At 40.6% G+C, this 23819-nt stretch overlaps 1 protein-coding gene across 1 annotated transcript; it reads right to left on the bottom strand.

Moving 5' to 3' along the window:
• Nucleotides 1-221: 221 nt before the first annotated feature.
• Nucleotides 222-21689, bottom strand: LOC129501867 (uncharacterized). Its single transcript, XM_055313163.1, has 6 exons — nt 21608-21689; nt 15820-15890; nt 12045-12141; nt 10477-10578; nt 2868-3026; nt 222-711 (listed from the first exon to the last, which is right to left on the bottom strand). Exons 1-6 carry the CDS (start codon nt 21683-21685, stop codon nt 691-693), a joined length of 528 nt encoding a protein of 175 aa, XP_055169138.1. The 5' UTR covers nt 21686-21689; the 3' UTR covers nt 222-690.
• Nucleotides 21690-23819: the final 2130 nt, after the last annotated feature.

The following is a 23819-nucleotide window of genomic DNA, read 5'->3' on the forward strand; positions in this document are numbered from 1 at the left end:
ATAAATTGTTTCTAAAAGTGAAAAAATTAGCAATCTCTATCAAAATACCATCAACTTTTTTCACAGAGCTGAAACAAATAATCCTAATTTTTTAAAAAGATTTTATTTATTCATGAAAGACACAAAGAGAGGCAGAGACACAGGCAGAAGGAGAAGCAGACTCCCTGTGGGGAGCCCGATGTGGGACTCGATCCCAGAGCCCTGAGATCACTACCTGAGTGAAAGGCAGCCGCTCAACTGCTGAGTCACCCAGACATCCCAAATAATCCTAAAATTTGTATGGAACCAGAAAAGACCCTGAATAGCCAAAGGAATGTTGAAAAAAACAAAACTGGACTTCAAGCTCTATTACAAAGCTGTAATCATCAAGACAGTATGGTACTGGCACAAAAATAGACACATAGATCAAAGCAACAGAAAAGGGAACCCAGAAATGGACCCCTAACTCTATGGTCAACTTATCTTTGACAAAATAGGAAAGAATATCCAATGGGGAAAAAAAAACCCAGTTTCTTCAACAAATAGTGTTGGCAAAATTGGATAGCCACATGAAGAAGAATGAAACTAGATCATTTCCTACATCATACACAAAAATACACTAAAAAATAATGAAAGATCTAAATGTGAGACAGGAATCCATCAAAATCCTAGAGGAGACCACAGGCAGCAACCTCTGTGACCTTGGCTGCATCAGCTTCTTGCTAGGTATGTCTACAAAGGCAAGGGAAACAAAAGGCAGAAATAAATTATTGGGACTTCATCAAGATAAAAAGCTTTTGCACAGCAAAGGAAACAGTCGACAAAACCAAAAGATAACCAACAAAATGGGAGAAGATATTTGCAAATGACAGATCAGATAAAGGGCTAGTATCCAAGATCTATAAAGAATTTATAAAACTCAACATGGAAAGAAAAAATAATCCAATCAAGAAATGGGCAGAAGACATGAACAGACATTTCTCCAAAGAAGACATACAAATGTCCAATAGACACACACATTTTTTTTAATGCTCAACATCACTCAGGGAAATATAAACCAAAACTACACTGAGATACCACCTCACACCAGTCAGAATGGCAAAAGTGAGCAAGTCAGGAAACGACAGATGTTGGTGAGGGTGTGGAGAAGGGGGACGTCTCCTATACTGTTGGTGGGAATGCAAGCTGGTGCCACCACTCTGGAAAACAGTATGGAGGTTCCTGAAAAAGTTGAAAATAGAGCTACCCTATGACCCAAAATTTGCACTACTGGGTACTTAACGGAAAGATACAAATGTAGTGATCCAAAGGGGCACCAGCACCCCAATGTTTATAGTAGCAATGTTCATAATACCCAAACTATGGAGAGAGCCCAGATGTTTGTTGATAGATGAATGGATAAAGATGATACACACACACACACACACACACACACACACACACACACAGTGGAATACTACGCAGCCATCAAAAATTGGAAATCTTGCCATTGGCAGTGATGTGGATGGAACTAGAAGGTATTCTAGAAAAAAAATCTGTAAAAAATAAAATTTAAAATGCCCTAAGGTAATTAACTATTACTGATTGAGAGAATTTTGAATATATACAGAAGTTGACAGAATGGGATAATGAACCCCTTATATATTCAACATCCATTTTTTTAAAAAAAGATTTTATTTATTTATTCATGAGAGACACAGAGAGGCAGAGACACAGGCAGAGAAAGAAGCAGGCTCCCTGTTGGGAGCCTGATTTGGGACCTGATCCCAGGATCCTGGGATCATGACCTGAGCCAAAGCAGATGCTCAACCACCTAGCACCCGGGTGCCCAAATATCTGGGTTTTTATTATTTATTATTTATTATTTTTTAAGATTTTATTTATTTATTCATGAGACACACACACACACACACACACACACACACACACAGAGGAACAGACACAGGCAGAGGGAGGAGCAGGCTCCATGCAGAGAGCCTGATGTGGGACTCAATCCCGGGTCTCCTGGATCACGCACTGGGCTGAAAGCGGCGCTAAACCGCTGAGACAACCTGGGCTGCCCAATATCTGGGTTTTTGAATATTTTATTTATTTGTTTGAGAGTGAGAGAGTGCATGAGCTGGGTGGGGGGACAGAGGGAGAAGGAGGAGCAGATTCCCTGTTGAGTAGACAGCCTGACACAGGGCTCAATCCCAGGACTCCTGGATCATGACCTGAGCTGAAGGCAAATGCTCAACCAACTGAGCCACCCAGGCACCTTCAACATCCAGTTTTAACAGTTATCAATTTATGGCCAATTTTGTTTCATTTATACCCCATTCTATTCCTGAATTATTCTGAAGCTAATCTCAGACATCATATAAACTGACTCAAAATATTTTAATATGTATCTCTAATAAGTAATGACTCTTTTTAAAGCATAACCACAGTACCATTATCACAGTTAAAAACTAGTAATATTCCTTAATGTCATCTAATATCCAGTCGGAGTTCAAACATCTAATTATCTCATGAAGTTATAAATTTTTTGAATTAAATTCCAAATAAGGCCCACACATTGCAGTTGGTAACTTTCTCAACCCATTTTTTGGTTAGTTCTCCCTCCTTTTTTTGGTCCTTGAAATTTATTTGTTGATTAACCTGTGTATTTATTAATGTAAGAAATATATATTATGCAAATAGCCACCTACTACTTTAATGGGTTTTAAAATTTTCATTGTTTTATAATTAAAAAAATACTTTAGTTGCATTCTAATAATTTTTTGATAAAGCCATATTTTGGAAACATAGGATTATCTCACAGTATCCCTGGAATGCATTTGCTTTTAGCCATTTGTCTCAAGGCTTAGAACACTATTTAGATACCAAGACAAGAGAGCATCACTTACAGTTGTTTGGAGATAACCGGTCCTATCAGTGTAGATATTCAGTCTTTTTTTGCTTTCCAAAATTTCATCAATATTTTGGGACATAATATTTTTTACATCAGTTACTTGACTCTTCAATGTAGATATTGAGCTACCATCTTGATTTTTATTGTATTTCATCTATATAGAAATGAAATATAATATAAATAATATTTTCTATAATTAAAATCTATAATATGTTGTACAAATTGAACAAAAGTATCAAAGGTACATTTCACTTGTTTTTCAGCATAAGGAATCAACTAAGCTTCAGATTGTCCCACCTTAATCTTGCTAAGAAAAGGGAAGAGGTGGACGGGAGAGCAATATTTCAATGTATTCAATCAGTGGTGGAAGTCTTTTTTTTAAAAAATTTAAGTTGTTTATTTATATACATAGATTTTTAAAGAGAAATTTTAGGATCACAATAAAATTGAGTGTAAAGTATAGAGTTCTCACATACCCTTATCCCCTCCACCTCCTTCACCCCCCAGATTTCTATCAACATCCCATGCCAGAGTGGTACATTTGCTCCAATGGATGATCCTACATGGACACAGCATTACCCAAAGCCCATAGTTTACATTAGAGTTTGGTCAATGTATGACATGTATCCACCAGGATAGTATCATACAGAACAGTTTTACTGGCGTTAAAATCCTTTGTGCTCCATTGATTCATGCACCTAAGCCCTGGCAGCAATTGCTCTTTTTACTGTCACCATAGCTTTGTTTTTTCCAGAATGTCATATAGTTGGAATCAAGTAGCCTTTTCATATTGGCTTCTTTCACTTAGTGATATGCACTTAAGATTCTCCCATATCTTTTCAGGGCTTGATTGCTCATTTCTTTTTAGTGTTGAATCATAGTCAGTTGTTTGGATGTAGCACAAGTTTATCCATTTACCTATGGAAAGACATTTTGGTTGCTTCCATGTTTTGGCAATTATTAATAAAGCTGCTATAATACTTGAATACAGATTTTTGTGTGGACGTAATTTTTCAACTTACTTAAACACCAAGGATTGGTGATTGCTGGATTGTATGGTAAGAATATGTTTAGTTTTGTAAGAGACTGCCAAACTGTCTTCCAAAGCGACTGTACCATTATGCATTCCCATCAGCAGTGAGTATGAGTTACTATTTTGCCACCTCCTTGTCAGTATTAGGTGTTGCCAGTGTTTTGAATTTTGGTCCTTCTAATAGGTGTGTAGGAGTATTTTATTGTTGGTTTAATTTGCAATTCCCTAATGATGTATGATGTTGAGCATCTTTTCATGTTTGTTTGCCACTTGTAGATCTTTGGTGAGGCATCTACTCAGGTCACTGGCTCATTTTTTATTTTTTTTTATTTATTTTTATTTTTATTTATTTATTTATTACTGGCTCATTTTTTAAAGAGACTATTTTTTTAAAGTAATCTCTACATCCAATATGGGGCTCAAAACCACAACCCTAAGATCAAGAGTCACATGACCCACCTACTGAGCCAGCCAGGTGCTCCTTTGGCCCAATTTTTAATCAGGTTATCATCTTATTGTTGAGTTTTCAGAGTTCTTTGTGTATTCTGGGTAACAGATGTCTCTTTAAAAAAGATTTTATTTATTGGAGAGAGAATGAGCAAGTGAGAGAGAAAGAGTGAGTGAGCATGAACAGGGGGAGAGGGAGAAGCAGACTCATTGCTGAGCCGGGAGCTCAACACAGGGCTTGATCCCAGGACCCTGGGATCATTACTGGAGCCGAAGGCAGATGTTTAACCAACTGAGCCATCCTGGAGTCCCGATAATGTGTCTTTTGTAAATATTTTTTCCCCAGTCTGTGACTTGTCTTCTCATTCTCTTGACAGTTTTTTTATCCAACCCGACAATCTGTCTCTTAACTTAGATCACTAAATTTTAAAGTAATTATTGATATAGTTGATCTAATATCTACCATATTTGTTACTGTTTTCCATTTATTGTTCTTGTCCTTTGTTCCTATTTTTGTCTTCTATTTTATCTGTATTAACAAAAACGATCTCTACAATAGTGTTATGTTAAAAAAGTAAGCCGCAAAAAAAAAAAAAAAAGTAAGCCGCAGTTGCAGAACCATATTAAATAATAACTTATTGAACACTTAGCATGTGTCAGGTACTGTTTTAAGCACTTCACACATATTAACTCATTTAATTCCCAAACCACTATATAAAGTACTTTTTAAAAAGATATGATTTATTTGAAAGGGAGAGATAGAGAGTAGGAGCAGAGGGGAGACGGGGAGAAGCAGACTCCCCGCTGGGTAGGGAGCCCGATGTGGGGCTTGATCCCAGAATCCTGGGATCATGACCTGAGCCAAAGGCAGATGTTCAATTGACTGAGCCACCCAGGTGCCCCTTAAATCCACCTTAAACAGAACTCTGATCTTGCTGGTTATGGGCCCGTACAACTTACAATTGCTGGGCAGCCCCGGTGGCACAGTGGTTTGGCGCCGCCTGCAGCCCGGGGCGTGATCCTGGAGACCCGGGATCGAGTCCCACGTCAGGCTCCCTGCATGGAGCCTGCTTCTCCCTCTGTCTGTGTTTCTGCCTCTCTCTCTCTCTGTGTCTATGAATAAATAAATAAAATCTTTAAAAAAAAAAAAACAACTTACAATTGTTCTGCTAGGAGCTCATTGGGTAAATGTAGAAAGAGGAGTTTGCTAGGTGAATTGTGTTCCCCTCAGAAAGATATGTTCAATTCCTAACATCAGATACCCGTGAATGTGACCTTATCTGGAAATAAGGTCTTTGCAGATATAATCAGGTTAAGATGAATGGTTTTAATTTTTCTTTTTGTTCCTTTATTTCTCTTTCTGTCCTTTTAAAAAATGCTTAGTTTTTTTTAACCTAAAGGAATCATTTAAGTTTTGCTAAGATAATGTATTCATAGTTCATTGACATTCAGCTTCTATACACACACAAACACACACATATATATTTAAATCTCTCAAAAGTATTTTTTTTGTTAACTATTGTGTAAGAAATTCAACAACTTTTATAAAATTTTCTACATATTTAATGCTTACTGGATTAGTTTATAAATGTTAAACAGAAATTTCTTTGATGTCAGATGTGTTAACTGCTTAAAATGTGCATATTTTCTCATGGTAACTAGTTTTCAAGGAGCTATATCACTAATATATTTTGGCTATACTGAATATGCAGAATTCGTAAGAAAATGTATGAATTTAATATAAAAGCATCTATCCTTAATTATTTTTCAGGCATTGTGGTGTCCTATGGTGACTGCCCAATGCGTCACATCCTTGTCACCCCCCAACCCCCACCCAACCAAGTATGACTTGCTTCCAACTAACTGCAAAGGTGATGGGATGTCACTCCTGTGATCGTGTCACATTATAATAATACTTAGTAAACTGGAGTAGGGAGATGCCTTCTGCTGGCCTTGAGAAGCAAGTGACCATACTGAGAATGGCAAAATGTCAAGGCACTGTTCTCAGTTTCTAGGACTTGAGGATGTCCCCTGGCCAACAGCCAGCAAAAAGCTGCAACCCTGGCACAGCTCTAGGGAAATGAATTCTGCAACGGGCTCTGAATGAGCCTGGAAGCAGAATCTTCCCCAGATCTTCTGGATGAGAACACAGCCTCGCTGAGGACACTCGCCGTGGAGTTTTCTGAGACTCTGAGAAGAGAACCTGTTAAGTGGGGCCTAGATTCCTGCCCCATACGAACTATGAGATAAGTGTGTGCTGTTTTAGGCTGCTGATTTGTAGAATTTGTTAGATCTAGAGATGGAAAACTAAAACAGGTATACTTAGAATATTTTATTATGGAAAAGTTCAAACATATACAAATGTAGAATGAACAGTATAATCAATCTCTATGTATCCATCACCTAGTATCAACACATGGTCAATCTTGTTTCAATTGTACTACTGATTACCCCTTCCCCAAATATATTATTTCAAAGCAAATCCCACACATTACATCATTTTAATCTGTAAATGCTTCAGTTTGTATCTCTAAAAGATATGACCTGAATTTTCTTAAAAATAAGACAACATTATTACATCTACATAGATTCCTTAATATCATCAACAGTTTGTGTACAAATTTATTAAAAAAATCAGTTTTTTTAAAAAATATTTGTTGATCAGAATACAACACTTTAGTTGATATGTGTAAATCTCTTTTAATCTATGACTTCTCTTTAACTTTCTTCCTGTTGCAATTTATTTGCTGAAGAAATTGGATTATCTCCCTTGTAGATTTTCTTATATTCTGGATTTTGCTGATTGTGTTGCTGTGGGATCATTTAATGCAGTCACTGATCTATTTCCTATAAACTGGTAGATATAAAGGCTTGCTCATATTCAAGTTTGATGTTTTGGGCAAGCATACTGCAGATGTGTGCTGTATACCACTGATTGTGTAATATTAAGAAACATAATTAATGATCAATCACCCCTTATTGTGAATTTAGGAATAAATGGGTTTAGGTGTTTTGAGCCCATTTAATCTGTTATGAAGTTCCTCATCAGCTTTTCACCTAATTTTTTTTTTTAAGATTTATTTACTTATTCATGAGAGACACAGACTGAGAGAGAGAGGCAGAGACATAGGCAGAGGGAGAAGCAGGATTCTCATGGGGAGCCTGATGCGGGACTCAATCCTGGATCTTGGGATCATGACCTGAGCCAAAGGCAGGCACACAACCACTGAGCCACCCAGGCATCCCACACCTAATTTTTTTCAGTCATCAATGATGACTGCCTAGATCCATTATTTCATCAGGGATTATAAAATAGTGAAATTTATCACCTCTTCTTTGTTTATGAAAGCTAGAATACTTCTATAAAGACCAAAAGAAAAACCTTTTCCCTAGTCAATTACTTGTTTTCTTTGAGGTATAGTTCATATAGGAAAGTCAGAAAAAATGGTTGAGTCTTTTATTTATTGGTTTTCGGAATGATGAGGTAGATCTTCAGTATCTTCCAGAGTTGACTGATGAGGGATTATTTTGTCTTTGATAGTATCTTGAAACTCAAGGAATTTAACACATTTGATGTGCTACAATCCACTGCAGTTATTACTCTTTTTGATGCTCAAGTTATTCTATTACTGACTAGTGTTAGCCTCTTCAAATTAGCTCCTAAGTCTTTTTTTTTTTAATTTTTATTTATTTATGATAGTCACAGAGAGAGAGAGAGAGAGAGAGAGAGAGAGAGAGAGAGGCAGAGACATAGGCAGAGGGAGAAGCAGGCTCCATGCACCGGGAGCCCGACGTGGGATTCGATCCCGGGTCTCCAGGATCGCGCCCTGGGCCAATGCTGTTGGGACGCGGCCCCGCGCGGCCGGCCTGCGGGGCAGGCGCTAAACCGCTGTGCCATCCAGGGATCCCTCCTAAGTTTTTTGACATGAGCACAGTGAACTTTGAAGCTTCGTTGCTTCTGGTATGACAAAATGCTTCTGGTTTATACATTTCCTGCCTGATTCCTGCAATCAGGCCTGGTTCCTTTTAGTGTAAAATGGTATTTAGAGACAATAATCTAGATGCTAAAGGGGCACATTGCTTCTGGGTTGCTCATTATTTCTAATGGTTTTCAATAGGCTAGAAAATAGATTTTTTTTAAAAGAGAAAATACATCATGTGATGTATTTTCAATGAAAAAATTTTGGGGGCACCTGGCTGGCTCAGTGATGGAGCATGCAACTCTTGATATTGGGGCCATGAGTTTGAGACCCATGTCGAGTGTAGAGATTACTTAAAAATAAAATCTTTTTATTTAAAAAGAAAAAACTTTCGATATTCCATTTTCAATTAAAAATTTCAAATTTGGTTTTCTTTTAAAAATACTAATTTTTGGGCAGCCCTGGTGGCCCAGAGGTTTAGCGCTGCCGTCAGCCTGGGGTGTGATCCTGGAGGCCCGGGATCAAGTCCCACATCAGGCTCCCTGCATGGAGCCTGTTTTTCCCTCTGCCTGTGTCTCTGCCTCTCTCTCTCTCTGTCTGCCATGAATAAATAAATAAAATCTTAAAAAAAATACTAATTTTCAATTAAAATTTAGGATAAGGTTTTACTTAATTCTTTGACTTTATATTTGTAACTCTTGCTGAATATCTTGATTCCTAATGACATTAACTTTATTACTGAAAGTAACATATCTATATAAACCAATTTTAGAATAGTAATACCAATGTGACACTTGAAAAGAAATACTTTAAGATTTATTTTTAGTTCTTTTGTTATTAAGGTATAATCTCACTAGGAATATACAATCAAATTATTGCGTTTTATTTTATTTTTAAAAAAAATTTTAAAAAAGATTTTATTTATAGAGATGCAGAGAGAGAGAGAGAGAGAGAGAGAGAAAGAGAGTGGCAGAGACACAGGCAGAGGGAGAAGCAGGCTCCATGCAGGGAGCCCGACGTGGGACTCGATCCCCAGACTCCAGGATCATGCCGCAGGCTGCAGGCGGCGCTAAACTGCTGCGCCACCGGGGCTGCCCCAAATTATTGTGTTTTAAAGTTGCTTGAAATAAATTTTTCTGTTTTTAAGCCATCAACCTGATACACAATAAGGTTCTTTTTTTTTGAGTTTTAGGTATTACTTTTTAAAATTAAAAAAATTATTATGGTAAAATATATATAGCAAAATTTATAATTGTAATTGTATAGATTTTTAACTGTATAGCTCAGTGGCATTAAATATATTCACATTGTTGTGCAATTATCACCACCACCATCTCCAGAACTTTTTCCATGTTCCCAGACTGAAACTCTGTATCCATTAAATACTAATTCCTCTTCATCCCTTTCCCCCAGGCTCTGGCAACAATCATTCTACTTTTTGCCTCTATAAATCTCACTACGTTAGGTATTTCATATAAGTAGAATCACATAGTATTTGTCCTCTTATGATTGTCTTATTTCACTCTAGGGACTATTTTTAAATATTTAATGTAATAGGGGATCCCTGAGTGGCTCAGTGGTTTGGCACCTGCCTTTGGTCCAGGGCGTGATCTTGGGAGTCCCGGGATCGAGTCCTGTGTCAGGCTCCCTGCGTGGAGCCTGCTTCTCCCTCTGCCTGTGTCTCTGCCTCTCTATCTCTGTGTCTCTCATGAATAAATAAATAAAATCTTTAAAAAATATATTTAATGTAATAGTATTTTATGATTATATAAAATACTTACATGGTTCCAAAGTCAAATCTGCAAAACAAGTTTCATTCAGGGAGGCCTAGTTTCTATTCCTGTCCCCCATCCCTACATAGGCAATGATTAAAATGTTTTTGGCTTATACTTTTTTTTGACCCCTCTCTCACTCTCTCTTTTTTTTTTTTTTTTTACTGTAACAAACAAATCCATATATTTGTATTTATTCCCTCTTTCTTAAATGGTTGCAAATAAGAATGGTAAACAAATAATAGTATGCCATACATACTTTCTCTATCTTGTTTTATTCACTGATCAATATATTGAGGATATCATTCCTTATCATTATATAAAGGTAGAAGTTCTCAGTTCTCACTCATCTTTATAGCTCTTATCTCCTAACTCCAAACTATTTTCTCAGCTATAATATAATGCTGAGGAGTACAGTTGGAGGTTACATACCATATACTTTCCTAATACTTGTTGAAAATCTGCAGCAACGGCATTTGAAGGAGAAAAATGTTCTTGCGACATCAAAGGATTTCTCAGAAAAGTATCACTAACCTGGGGACATTAATAGAAATATTTAACCTACATAGATAATTTCAACTGGAGAATTACAGAGCAAATGCTTATTTGAAGCAAAGTCTGGCAGAAATGTGAAATAAAAGAATATTCCATTTCCACACTATTTCTAGCTTTTCAGTGGCAGGGTGTCCTTTCTAATCAAAGGTGCAGTATTTATGAAAACTGTGCCTTCCCAGTCTTCTCCACTGCTATAGTACAGATCACAACCTCATACAGAGAGACCACAGATACCACTTTGAGTCTTTTGTATGCCTGAGGGCTTGAGGGGAAGAGCAGATGCTCACCTCTGGCAGACAAAGAAAGATGGGATTCCATGATATTTTCTAAAATAAGTGTTTCTTATTTTGCCCTCCTGCTCCTCCCCTCAAAATCCATTCAGTGATAATTAAACAATCCCAACTAAATGTCATGATACTATCTTTCAAAGGCTTATGGTTGTTATAGGACATTTCAAAGTCTCAAGAAGGAATTCTTGCAGTTGTTTGTACTCAATATTGTATTCCCCAGAAACAGTGGTAAAATTTATGTGGTTGGCAGTTTGGTATCATCTGGTTTTGGAAAGACGGTAAAGTTGGGATGTTTTCTCATAATAGCAGAAGGAGAAAAAAATTAGAGGATAGTCACTTAAATTGCTAACAGTGTTTACCATCTAGACTCTAGCAATTATCAAGGTGTATCTGAAGAGTGAATTACAATATTAGTCCTTATAATCCTTGATTCTATATCTGGTTACAGTTTGAGCTTTGTTAAAGCAAGACAGTTCACTAACAAGATATATGCATGATTCATGAATATGACTGGAGAATAACTGTTAGTAACTATATAGCATTGCTGACTAATTTTTCCATTAGTGATTTTTATTTATTTATTTGTTATTTATCCTAAAAAATATTTATTTAGGGAGGGAGAGAGAGCGAGAGCGAGCATGCACAAACGGGAAAGAGGCAGAGAGAGAATCCCAAGCAGACTCCCTGCTGGGTGGGGAGCTTGATATAGGGATCCCATGATCCTGCGATCATGACCTGCCAAAATCGAGAGTTGGATGCTTAACCAACTGAGCCACCCAGGCACCCCATTTGTAAATTAAATATACATGCTATTGAAAAGGTATATTAAGTATTAGTAAAGTTTAATTTCTCTTATTTTTAAAGAATAAAATAAATACAAAGAGAGAGTCTAATAGATCTGTGAGGTAGACTTTTGCAGACGTTGCTTTAGGGTCGGGAGAAGTGTGGAAACGGCAGATGAAGAATAGGTGTAAGAAATCTCTGAAGGTCAAAAAAAAAGGAGAAATCTCTGAAGGTCATTAATTAGCTCTCTTTTATAGACAAATAAGTGATCTGCTTTTGGTTAGTGACACTATTACTAACATACTATAAAACAAAGACCTCATACTTTAAATAATTGAAAAAGTCCTTAAAGTAGTATAAGAAATTACTTACGTTTGTAAGAAATGCAGATGGTGTTATGGTATCCAAGGCATTGTCTGTAGCACATAGGTAAGTGATTCCATCAATAAAGAGAGTATGATAGACAAAGCTTGAAAAGAATACATTCATTTACATGATAACATTGGAGAAATTAAATACCCTCGCAGAGAATCTAATTTTATTTTAAAGCTCTCAGTAGTAGTGTACAAGCTATATAACTTTTTATAATGAGAATTAGAAAATCTTTCATACATGTGAGAAATTATGTTAAATAAAAACTATAAAATTAGAGTATGTATTTAAAATTTCATCAATAAAAATGAAATACAATGGAGAGAAAAGTCTATCCATCTATTTATCTATCTATATTTAAAATGGCTTTGGTAGATAGCACTCATTACAAGACTGAATCAAGATTCTCATCGAATAAGAATGCCTTGAGTGGCTCAGCGGTTGAACATCTGCCTTTGACTCGGGGCATGATCCTGGGGTCCCAGGATCGAGTCCCACATTGAGCTCCTGCAGAGAGCCTGCCTCCTGCCTAGGTCTCTGCCTGTCTCTCTCATGAATAAACAAATAAAATCTTAAAAAAAAGATTCTCATTATAGAAAATACTATATTCATTGATTTTTACTATCCCTGTATCTTTAGGTAGACATATTTAATTTTGGTACTTCTTGGCTTTCTATTATGATAGATTAGAATTTAAAAGTTATGAACTGCCAATACTAAATATTCTGAGGAACAGGATTAACTGGGGAGGGGGAAATTAAAGTCCTCTACAGTATGTGAAAGTGTATCTCATCTGACCTTTTATGCCTTCTCAGGGTCACATATTAGGAAGCTAGAAAACTCTTGGAAAGTGCCTCCATCTTTACTGCCCAACAAACCAGAAAATTTAAAAATCTGGCAATGAAAATAGTTGCTTGGTGCCTAGACTTTTAATCTAGTCATTTTGAACACTATATATCCAAATGGTTAGTGGGTGACAGACTTGGTCAAACGCTAAACTGGATATATACAAAATGACAAAGCTCAGAAACAGGGAGAAAAGATAATCCCAGAGGCAGAAAATTTAAAGTATGTGCCTGCCCTTTCAGTGTAAATCCTTCATATCATATCATGAATACAATATGCTACAAATATTTATATTTTTTAAGATTTTATTATTACCACTGAGCCACCCAGGTGTCCCTACAAATATTTTTAATGATGATATTGATTCATACACATACTCTCCACTTGGAAAATATTTTTCTTTTTTTTAAGATTTTTATTTATTTATTCATGAGAGACAGAGAGAGAGAGAGAGAGAGAGAGAGAGAGAGAGACAGGCAGAGGGAGAAACAGGCTCCATGCAGGGAGCCCAACGTGGGACTCGATCCCAGGTCTCCAGGATCAGGTCCCAGGCTGAAGGTGGTGCTAAACCGCTGAGCCACCAGGGCTGCCCAATATTTTTATTTCTAAATTGGGAGGAATGTTTGTTGAAAATGAGTTGCTAATTCTATCATCTCTCTAAAAATTATATATGTGATTTGAAGTAAATTGATATTGGGTGTGAGGGAAGAGATATTTTACATTTACGCTTAGTATGTTATTAGTGAGTAACATTCAGAAACTACCTTTAAAAATGAAAAAACAAAAACAAAAACAAAAACAAACCATGAATACCTGATGTCCAGGATACACCATAACTAACAAAAGCAAGAGGAGGAAAAGTGTGTATGATGTATTACCATTTGTCTATCATTCTCATATACTCCCTGAAGGGAAATGCACATATATGCATGTGTCTCTTATAGAAAATAAAAGAAAAAGAAAATGACAAACTGAAAACTTTGTTAAAATGGTTATCTGTCTAGGATAACCTGTCTAGGGGGAAGAGAGAACAGTGTGGAGAGGAAAGGAATGAAAATTAGACTTCTTAAAGAAAACCTGTTTTCTTAATTTGACTTTGGAGCCACATGCATGTTTTGCATAATTATAAAATGCTATTAAATCAAATTTTAAGAGAGAAATCCTTAAAAAAAAAAACCCACAATTACAGAAATGAACCGAACTTTGTATGGAGTAACCTAGACAGGAGATGATGATGGTGTGGTTCCTATAGTAGTACTAGAGGCAGTCGGATTCTGGATATATTTGGAAGGGCAACACGATTTGTTGATGGATTGGGTTTAGATGTCAAGGAGACAAAAGTCAAGGATCATAAAGGTTTCAGGAAAAAAAAATAAAGGTTTCAGGCCTGAGGAACTGGAAAAGTGGTATGTGGAAGACTGTAGGAGAAGGCTTGGTTTTGGACATGAGTTTGAGATGCCCATCAGACATCCAAAAGAGATGCAGAATAGGCAGTTGGATATATGGAGCAGGAGTTCAGGAAGAGGTCTTCAAATGATTCAATTAGAATGCACAATATAGGCAAGGAAATAGTAGATGAGAAAAGCATCTCTTTTTGAAATCATGCTGGCTAATAAGAGGGAACAAACTAGAATATCACCATTTTGCACTCTCCAATAAATGAATGGCTCTATGGTGCAGGCAAGGAATACCACTGGCTCTTAGCATGTCAAAAGGAGATATAAGCAGACAACATGTACCATCTGATGGAAAAAAACACCCAGAGTCTTGCCGAAGGGATCCAGCCTGTGGATCCAGCTGCTTAAAACATTGTGAAATGCATTCTGAATATGCAATCAGTGAAACCAGAAACTCTACACTCTACAGGATCTTCAATGATGAACTGTAAGGAAAGGAAAAGGATGCAGGGAGGAAATATAGATTAAAGAGATCGAAAAAAAAACTGGGTAGGATTAGGCTCTTGTGTCTGAGGTTGCATATTTAGGTGCTGAGGCAGTGAAGACCCAGGGTAAGTCACTACTATAGGGGTTGGAATGGTGGTTGATTTGGGGGAAAGGAAGGAAGCTGTGGATGGGACAGGATGCATGGCGGGGAGTTTTGGGGATGGCTGGCAGTATTCCATATTTTTGCCATAGGTGGTAGCTGCAGTTGGTGGGGACGTTCCCTTGTAAAGCTTAATAAGGCTGTATTTTCTCTTGATGTAGTTTTTATATTTTGTTTTATTCTACAATATAAAGCTTAAAACAAACTTACTCTTAAAAAAACAATGATGAGTCTAAAAGTAATAGATGCTCTTATTTCCCACCTCTTCTTTTACTAGCAAAATGTTGTCAAGACTGGGTTAGGCCATACTATGTAATGTCCAAAGTATAGCTTAGAATGGTCTTATTAAAGATTTTTCAAATGGAAGTTTTCTTTTTTTATTAGTGAAATATTTTGGGCATACTAAAAAAGAGTGGAGAATAAGATAACAAGAATACCTTAGACCCACCATCTGGTTAAAATCTTACAGATACAATTAATGTTGTATGTATAGTCTTCCCCAACTTCATTTTTCTCCCTTCCCATTGCAGAGGTAACCACTATGCTGAATTTGGTATTAATCACTCTCATTTGATCTTACACTTTTATATACAGAAGTTTTCCGTTCTGAGGGTTCAACTGAGAGCACGTGCAACTGATGTTGCACATCATTATTATTGTTAAAAAGCAGACTTTTATAAGAATATATCTTACCAGGACACCTGGGTGGCTCAGTGGTTAAGTGTCTGCCTTTGGCTCAGGGTGTGATGCCAGAGTCCCAGGATCAAGTCCCACATCAGGCTTCCTGCATGGAGCCTGCTTCTCCCTCTGCCAAGGTCTCTTTCTTTCTCTCTGTGTGTCTTTCATAAATAAATAAAATCTTAAAAAAAATAAGAATATACCTTACCTTCCCATCTGAATGATGGTCTTTGGTTCAGCTCTAAGAAGCACTAGTCTAAGCACTGCTGCTGCTGCTTCCTAAAAATAAATTATCAGCATTTATTTTGTGTAACATTGTAACGTCTTTAATTTTTCCTCTCCCTAAATTTACTAATGGTCTGATTGGTTTTTTAAAGAACAAGTGTTCACTAGAACTAATGGGTAGTCAGAATGTGTGGTAAGAGGCAAGTTATGAAATATTCATTTGAATCTGAAGGAAAATATTAAAATTATACAAATATACATATACTTCTGTGTATACTTATAATACGCAAATACAGGTTGCACTAATCAATCTTAGAGTCACATCTTACACATGGCTTTAAGGCTAGGAAGCACTATTAATCAAATATCTTTTCAGTGACTAGAAACATCCTAAAAATGTTAATGGATTAAAAGTATTAAAAAAAAAGGTATTCAGCCCTTGGGGCACCTGAGCGGCTCATGGTTAAGTGTCTAACTCTTGATTTTGGCTCAGATCATGATCTCAGGGTCATGAGATTGAAGCTTGTGTTGGAGGATGGGAAGGTGGGGTGGTCCATGCTTAGCAGGGAGTCTGCTTGAGATTCTCTCCTTCTCTTTTTGTCCCCAACTGTACTTTCTCTCCCTTTCTAAAATCAATCAATCAATTTTAAAAAAAGTATTCAACTCTTATTCTCTGAATATCCCAAGCATTTATCTTTCTTTCTTCCTTCCTTCCTTTTTCTTTTCCTTTTTTTCTTGCTTCCTTCCTTTCCTTTTTTTCTTTCTTTCTCTTTTTTCTTTCTTCCTCTCTTCCTTCCTCCTTTTCTTCCCTTCCCCCCTTTTCTCTCTCTCTCTCTTTCTTTCTTTGCATTCTTCTTTCTTTAGTTTGATTAAGATACAAATTTTTATTCAGTATTATTCACTGATTTCTTTCTATGAAACAGAATTGTCAAGATCTCTTTTATCTGTATCTTGTCAGGCTCATTCTCTGGAGGAAAATGTGCGAGATGTCAACGATTATCGAGAATATCTTAAATATAGTTAATTGTATGGAGTCCTATTAATTTACTTTAGAAGTATGAAAGGAACCTGAAAGTTACCTAGGAAGACTTGAATAGTCACATTCATTTTTTTCTTCTTCTTTTTTTTTAAAGATTTATTTATTTGACAGTGAGAGAAAGAGAGAGAGAGAGAGTGAGCACACATGTACGGGCAGACGTGGGGTGGGTGGAGAGGCAGAGGGAGAGAATCTCAAGCAGATGCCCTGCTGAGCTCAGAGCATGGGGGTGGGGGTGTGGGGGTGTGGGGGGGGTTGATCTCACAACTTATGAGATGATGTCTCTCTCCCTCCTTCATCTGGGAAAGAGAGAAAGCACACAAGTGGAGAGGGGCAGAGGGAGAAGGAGAAAGAATCAAAAGCAGACTGTATTGGGTGTGGAACCTGACACCGGGGTTGATCTCATAACTGAGAGCTCATGACCTGGGCTAAAACCAAGAGTCAGATGCTTAATCAACTGAGTCACACAAGCACCCTAAATAGGCACATTCCTAATTCACTTTTCCATTTCCACAAAATAACACTTCAAATAAAAGCTTTTGAGTAAAACTTATTAATAGGAGAAAGTAAAACTTGAAATTCTTGGTATTGCCTGAAAAATCCAGGGAAAGATTTCCTAAGAAACACAAAAATAAAGGGAATACATAAACTTTCAATTACTGTATTATCACCACTGAAACATATTCCCCTAGCTTTCACCAAGTGTCCTTTTTGGATTATATACACAATGAAATCATAGCAAAATTTGAAACAAAGTGAATGGCAACATGAAGCAGTGAAACCAGTGGCAAACTAGGCTCTAGTTCTATTTCTGGAATTAATGTGCTGCACATCTTAAGAAAGCGACTTGTCGGGATCCCTGGGTGGCTCAGCGGTTTAGTGCTTGCCTTCGGCCCAGGGTGTGATCCTGGAGACCCGGGATCAAGTACTACATCGGCTCCCTGCATGGAGCCTGCTTCTCCGTTTGCCTGTGTCTCTGCCTCTCTCTCTCTCTCTGCGTCTCTCATGAATAAATAAGTAAAATCTAAAAAAAAAAAAAAAAGTGACTTGTCTGGGTCTGTTTTGTATGAAGAATGTAAGGATTGGGCAAGATGCTCTTTAGGGTCCTGTCCAGCTCTAGGACCCTATAATAGCAGTGGATTTGATCTCATGAATAAGCTTTGGTAGATACTAATATTTTTCTAATGAATATAAAATATCTGTGACATTAATACTTAGCCCAGAGGAAAGACACGATAGCCTGGGTGGCTCAGTCAGTTAAGTGTCTGCCTTTGGCTCACTTCATGATCTTGGGGTCCTAGGATGGAGCCTGCATTGGGCTCCCTGCTCAGCACGGAGTCTGCTTCTCCCTCTCCTGCTTCTCTGCCTGCTTGTGCTTTCTCTCTCTGTCTCAAATAAATAAATAAAAATCTAAGAAAAACCCCAAACTGTTCCTTAAAGCTCCTTGTCATTCTTTTACTTCTCACTGGTCAGCTTCTGCACAGCAGTTTTACCAAACCTTTCGTCTTTTCCTCCAACTGCATACTGCTCCAGGTCCTTCTACTTTCTTACTTCCCTGCATGCTTCAGAAAGAAAGGCCACTGGGCTTGTGAACTGCTTCAGCTTTCTGTTTTTCTCCCTTCTTAACCGTTTGTTGACAATCTACTATACACTAGGCATTGTACACTGCAAAGACAGAGATGACAGTTCCTGCCCTGAAGGAGTCTGATGGCAGCGAGGGATCAGAAAAGATTCCAATTCAGCCCCGTAAGTACTTTGATAAAGGGATGTAAATTAGCCTGAGCATAGAGAAGGCTTCAGGGAGGCTTTGAGAAAAGTTACAAAACACAGAAGAGGTTATATTGTTAAAATTTAGAAAAGTGGGTTCCATGGAGAGGGAATGGGAGGTGTAAAGACCTTGGTGAGATGAGTGTGAAGTTCAGGGTAGCTGGAGGAGCACCAGGATGTGTGGGAAGAGAAGGAGACAATTGTGGAAAAGCCCTACCAGGAGGGTCTCGAATGCCAGGCTAATGAGTATGGATTTTATTCTGAATGTAATGAGGCACCACCAAATGTTTTTAAGCAGGAGAGTGACATCATGCTTCCTTTTAGGCCGGTTCTGAGAGGGACAAGGCTGAAGTTCGGGAGATCATGTCTAGGAGGCATTTTCAAGAACTCTGGCGGGAAGTAATCAGGGCCTAGAAGGTTCAGAAGCAAGAAGATGTGTTCAACACCTATGCAGGAGACAGAACTGATAGAACTGGATGGCAAATGAACAAATATGAAGGTGTAGAAGATGAGAAAGTGGAAGATGCCTCCTCATTTCCAGCTTGAACGGCTCAGTAGAACCACTCAGCAAGATGAGAAACAGATGAGGAGGAAGCTGTTGGGAAATTTAATTAGTTCCAGACATGATATGTTTGAACTTCTTCTGTTAGGCGATGTAACTGTGGAGAGAGATTACTTTGGAAGTGGATCAAGGTAAAGGTGTCCATGGATGTGAATGAATGTGACAAGTTAAAGGAGTAGTGAAGACAGAAGCCTGAAGAACACAGCACTTAGGGACTGGCAAAGAGGAGAACCCAGAAGGAGACCAAGTTCTATATCTCTATGTCCACACTCTTCTATTCCCTGAGATAAAGAGGATATTCCTATAACCCAAGACTCACATCTCCACTGCTACCCTGGATTCCTTTTTTTTCTTAATTTCAATATTTTATTTATATTTGAGAGAGCTAGAGAGAGAGAGAGAGAGAGAGAGAGTGAGCATGAGCCGAGGGAGAGGGAGGAGACGCAGGCACCCCACTGAGCAGGGAGCCTGATGCGAGGCTCAATCCCAGGACCCCAGGATCATGACCTGAGCTGAAGGCAGATGCTTAACCAACTGAGCAACTCAGGAGCTCTGCTACACTGGATTCTACTCCTTCTGTTCCTTCAGGTCTTACTGTACCCATAACCTCATCTCTTTTATCGTGAACCTTTTCTCCTTTCCATTAGCCCACATACATTGAAAGTCTTTCCTGTTTTAAAAAGTGAGGCCCCTTCCTGGACCATACTTCTTCAGCTTTTACTCTATCTCACTTCCCTTCTAAAATCTTGTGAGAATGTCTAACTCCACTCTTCCTATTCCCTCATCTCCCATTCAGTTGGCCTCAAGCAATGGGGCTTTTGCCTCTACTGCTTTTTCCAAACTGCTAATCCTAAAATCATCAATCATCTTCTAATTGGAGATCCAATGAGCACTTTTTAAGTCTTGTTCAACTTCTTTGGGGGCATAAACCATTCCTTTAACTTTCTTCTCTGGCTTTTCGGACCCACAGCTCTCATTTGGTGTCCCATTTCTCTATCCTGCTCCTGAAGTGTTCTGCCTTTTGGTCCTCTTCTCTCCTCACTTTCATACTTTTCTTTTCTACCTTCTTCTACTAGCTTCAACTGTTAGCCACGACTCTCTGAGTGCTACCTGTTGGACATTTTTTGACTTCAATCTTTTGGGAATAAGGTGGAGGAAGAAATACCCAACTAGATTGGCCACTTCCAACAGGCAACAAAATTCAACCTGTTTCAAACTATACGCTCCTCCCCTGCATTCCCTCTGACTTCCTCCTTCAGAATCCTGCTCCTCCTTCTGTAATTTCAGTCTTGCTTAATGCCACCTGAAAAAAATTCTTGATAAATCATCATGTAGTACATCTTAAACTCATACACCATCATATGTGAATTAGGTCTCAATAATCCTGGGGGAAAAAATTAAAAAAAGAAAAAAATTGAAAACCATTCTAGGCATGGCCCAGTTCCCTTAGTTTTACAGTCTCTCTAGGATCCGCGCCCTCCTTCCCATCTGCGCCGTCACGCCCTTCGCTCAGGCTCTTTAGACAACCCATGCTAACTGGTTTTCTCCCCTCCACTCCACCTTCCATATTGTAACCAAACCAAGTTTTCCAAAGATGAATCAGATCCTGCTATTCCTCTATTTAATTGCTCCCCCGTTTCCCTACAATAAAAAGAACCACAATACAGGGCCGACCCTTCGTTAACTGCCCCCTGTCCGCTTTCCTGACCTCATCTTTAGCCCCCCCCGCACCGCGACCCTGCGCTCTCGCCACGCTCAGGTTTTGGGGTTCCCCAAACAAGCACCCCGTGCTGTTCCACCCGAACCGAGTTCCCGTTTCCCTTTCCCGTCTCAGGCTAACTCTCGCAAGATTTCTAGGCCAAGCACCCTAGTCAGCCCTGCTGTGGTCCGCAAGCAGCCGCCATCCTGAAGCTGCAGGAGCAATCTCGACCTGTCTCCACCGCAGGACTTTCACACTGTTGGACAAATTCTATAGCCCCTGGTCCTAACGAGACAAGGAGCTCATCAAGGTCGCGTCTTCTCTTCACTGCTGCATCCCCTACACCTTTACCCCGGGACTATGCAACTAACACATGTGCGATGGATGTGGGCTGAGCTGCAAGTCATTTTTCCGCGGGGAGAGAAAATCTTCAAGCGTCTCTGGAATCGCAGCTGCACGCGGCGGCTCGTGCCCGCCAAGTGGGGCGCGCGCACCACCACCCCGCACCCCTAGGCGGCGCACTGCGCCCCGCCATCCGGAAGCGCGGGGGCTCTCGCCCGAGACCCGCCGCCGGGCGGCCGCCGCGGCTCCCAGACGCCGGCCTCGGCCCCGACCGCCGGGCGGCGCAGCGTCCTGAGGGGCGGGCCCGGCAGGCACCACCCTCGAAGAGGCGGAGCCTGCCAGGGCGGAGGTCCGGACCCGGGTACCTGATAGGAGCCGCCGGTCAGGGCCAGCTCCGCTAGGACCGCTCGGCCATTAGCGACACAGCTGTAGGTGATCGTCATGGCGGGCGGGCCCGCGGCGGAGAGGTTCCCGCCGGCCTGAACCGCCCGCCACAGCCTCGGGGCGGCGACTGGGCGGGCTCTGGCGGGCTCTGGCGGGGCTCGGGCGGGCTCGGGCGGGGCTCTGGGCGGGGCTCGGGCGGGGCTCTGGCAGGGCTCTGGCGGGCTCTGGGCAGGGCTCTGGGCGGGCTCGGCGGGGCTCTGGGCGGGGCTCGGGCGGGGCTCTGGGCGGGCTCTGGCGGGGCTCGGCGGGGCTCTGGGCGGGGCTCTGGGCGGGGCTCGGCGGGCTCTGGCGGGCTCGGCGGGGCTCGGGCGGGCTCTGGGCGGGCTCGGGCGGGGCTCTGGGCGGGCTCGGCGGGCTCTGGCGAGCTCGGGGGGCTCTGGGCGGGGCTCTGGCGGGCTCGGCGGGCTCTGGGCGGGCTCGGGCGGGCTCGGGCGGGGCTCTGGGCGGGGCTCGGGCGGGCTCGGCGGGCTCGGGCGGGGCTCTGGGCGGGGCTCGGGCGGGCTCGGGCGGGCTCTGGGCGGGGCTCGGCGGGGCTCTGGCGGGCTCGGGCGGGCTCGGGCGGGGCTCGGGCGGGGCTCGGGCGGGGCTCGGCGGGCTCGGGCGGGGCTCGGGCGGGGCTCGGGCGGGGCTCTGGGCGGGCTCGCGCAGTCGCGAGGAGCGATTGCTTGGCGGGGCGGGAGGCGGGGCCATCCCTGGCCTGGGCGGAGCCTCTGCCGAGACGGGGGCGGGGTTTCGTAACAAAACAAAACAAAACAAAACTGGCCTTGGGTGAGTGAAACCTTCCTCCTTCGTGCTTATCCCTAAAGTCACTTGGTGAGAGCCAGTTTGCTTCACAGGACTACCTGCCTACGATTCAGTCCACAACATGAAAAGTAAAATAAAATTCATCCATTAACTCAGCCAGCGGCTGTTGAACTCCCGCACATGGGAGGATGCTAAGATGCAGGCCCCGAGGTGTGGCTCTGAGGGGTTCTTTCTGGAAGTGGCTACAGAGGCAGGTGAAGACAGACGCCGATTCCAATGAGTGACACGCGGAAAGATAAACTAAGTGGTAGAAGCTGGGGCGGAGGCAGCCCATTCTCCTAGGCAGGGGAGCAAAGCCTTCTCGGTCGCTGCCCACCCCCCCGCCCCCGCCCCGACTTCGGAGGGGTTGGAATTTCTCTAAGGGAGGAGGAAGGCGAGGACAGCCTAAGCAGAGGGAACAGCTTCTGTAAAGGCTTGAGAGCAGGCAGGTGGGTTTAGGGAATGGGTGTGAGTAGTGTGGCAGAGGAAAGGTGTGCGGCAGAGTGGGTAGGAAAGGAGAGGGGTAGGAGTGATAGAATGATTTGTCATCCTAGGTCTTGAGTTCCTGGACAAGAACTTTAAAAATATATATATAAGCTTCAGATAAGTTTATGTATTTTCATCAGCAGGGTGTTGTGGTAGAGTGAAAAGAAATCCGACGAACTTGGATTGAATATAGGCACTGCCAGGTATTCTGCACCTTCATTGTAACTTAACCTTTCTGAGACTCAGTTTCCTAATCTATAAAATGGGTGTAGTCTTCAAGTTTAAATTAAGTAATTATGCAAAGTACTTAGCATACTATAGATAAGCAGTTGCACCCTGAGTGTGATAAATACATTAAATGAGAATTACTTTCTTGCTCTCAGTAGTATAACTCTAAAGGAAAACCAATCGATGTCCTGCTGGGTGATTGGCAGAGGTGGAGACAGGTAGTCAATGGAGTTCATTTTAACCCAGTGCAATCAAATTGGATTTGACAAGCAGGTCGCAGAACTTGTCTGGACAGTAACTCCTGTGAAAAATGCTTTGTTGAATCATGTATCCTCCTATCTAAAGGAAATCTTGAATCAGTGTGCCTTATCAGCTTAGAGAGAATGTCTTTTGTTACAGGAGTCATTGAATTAAAAACACTAGTCACACTGTTTATACGTGGGAAAGTGAAATATGTTAATTCTGAGGTAATGCATTGGAATATTTCTTGCCAATGATAAAAATAAAGCTGAATAAACTTGGCCACATGGCAGTACCCCTTGTGTTTAGTAACTAGTGGAACTGAAAGAGATTGGGCAAAGAAATCATGAGCTGTAGTAATGATAACAAGCATCTGATGCTTGGAATGATGTATCT

Source organism: Nyctereutes procyonoides, unplaced genomic scaffold (assembly GCF_905146905.1).
Source record: "Nyctereutes procyonoides isolate TBG_1078 unplaced genomic scaffold, NYPRO_anot_genome, whole genome shotgun sequence".
Classification (NCBI taxonomy): Eukaryota; Metazoa; Chordata; class Mammalia; order Carnivora; family Canidae; genus Nyctereutes; species Nyctereutes procyonoides.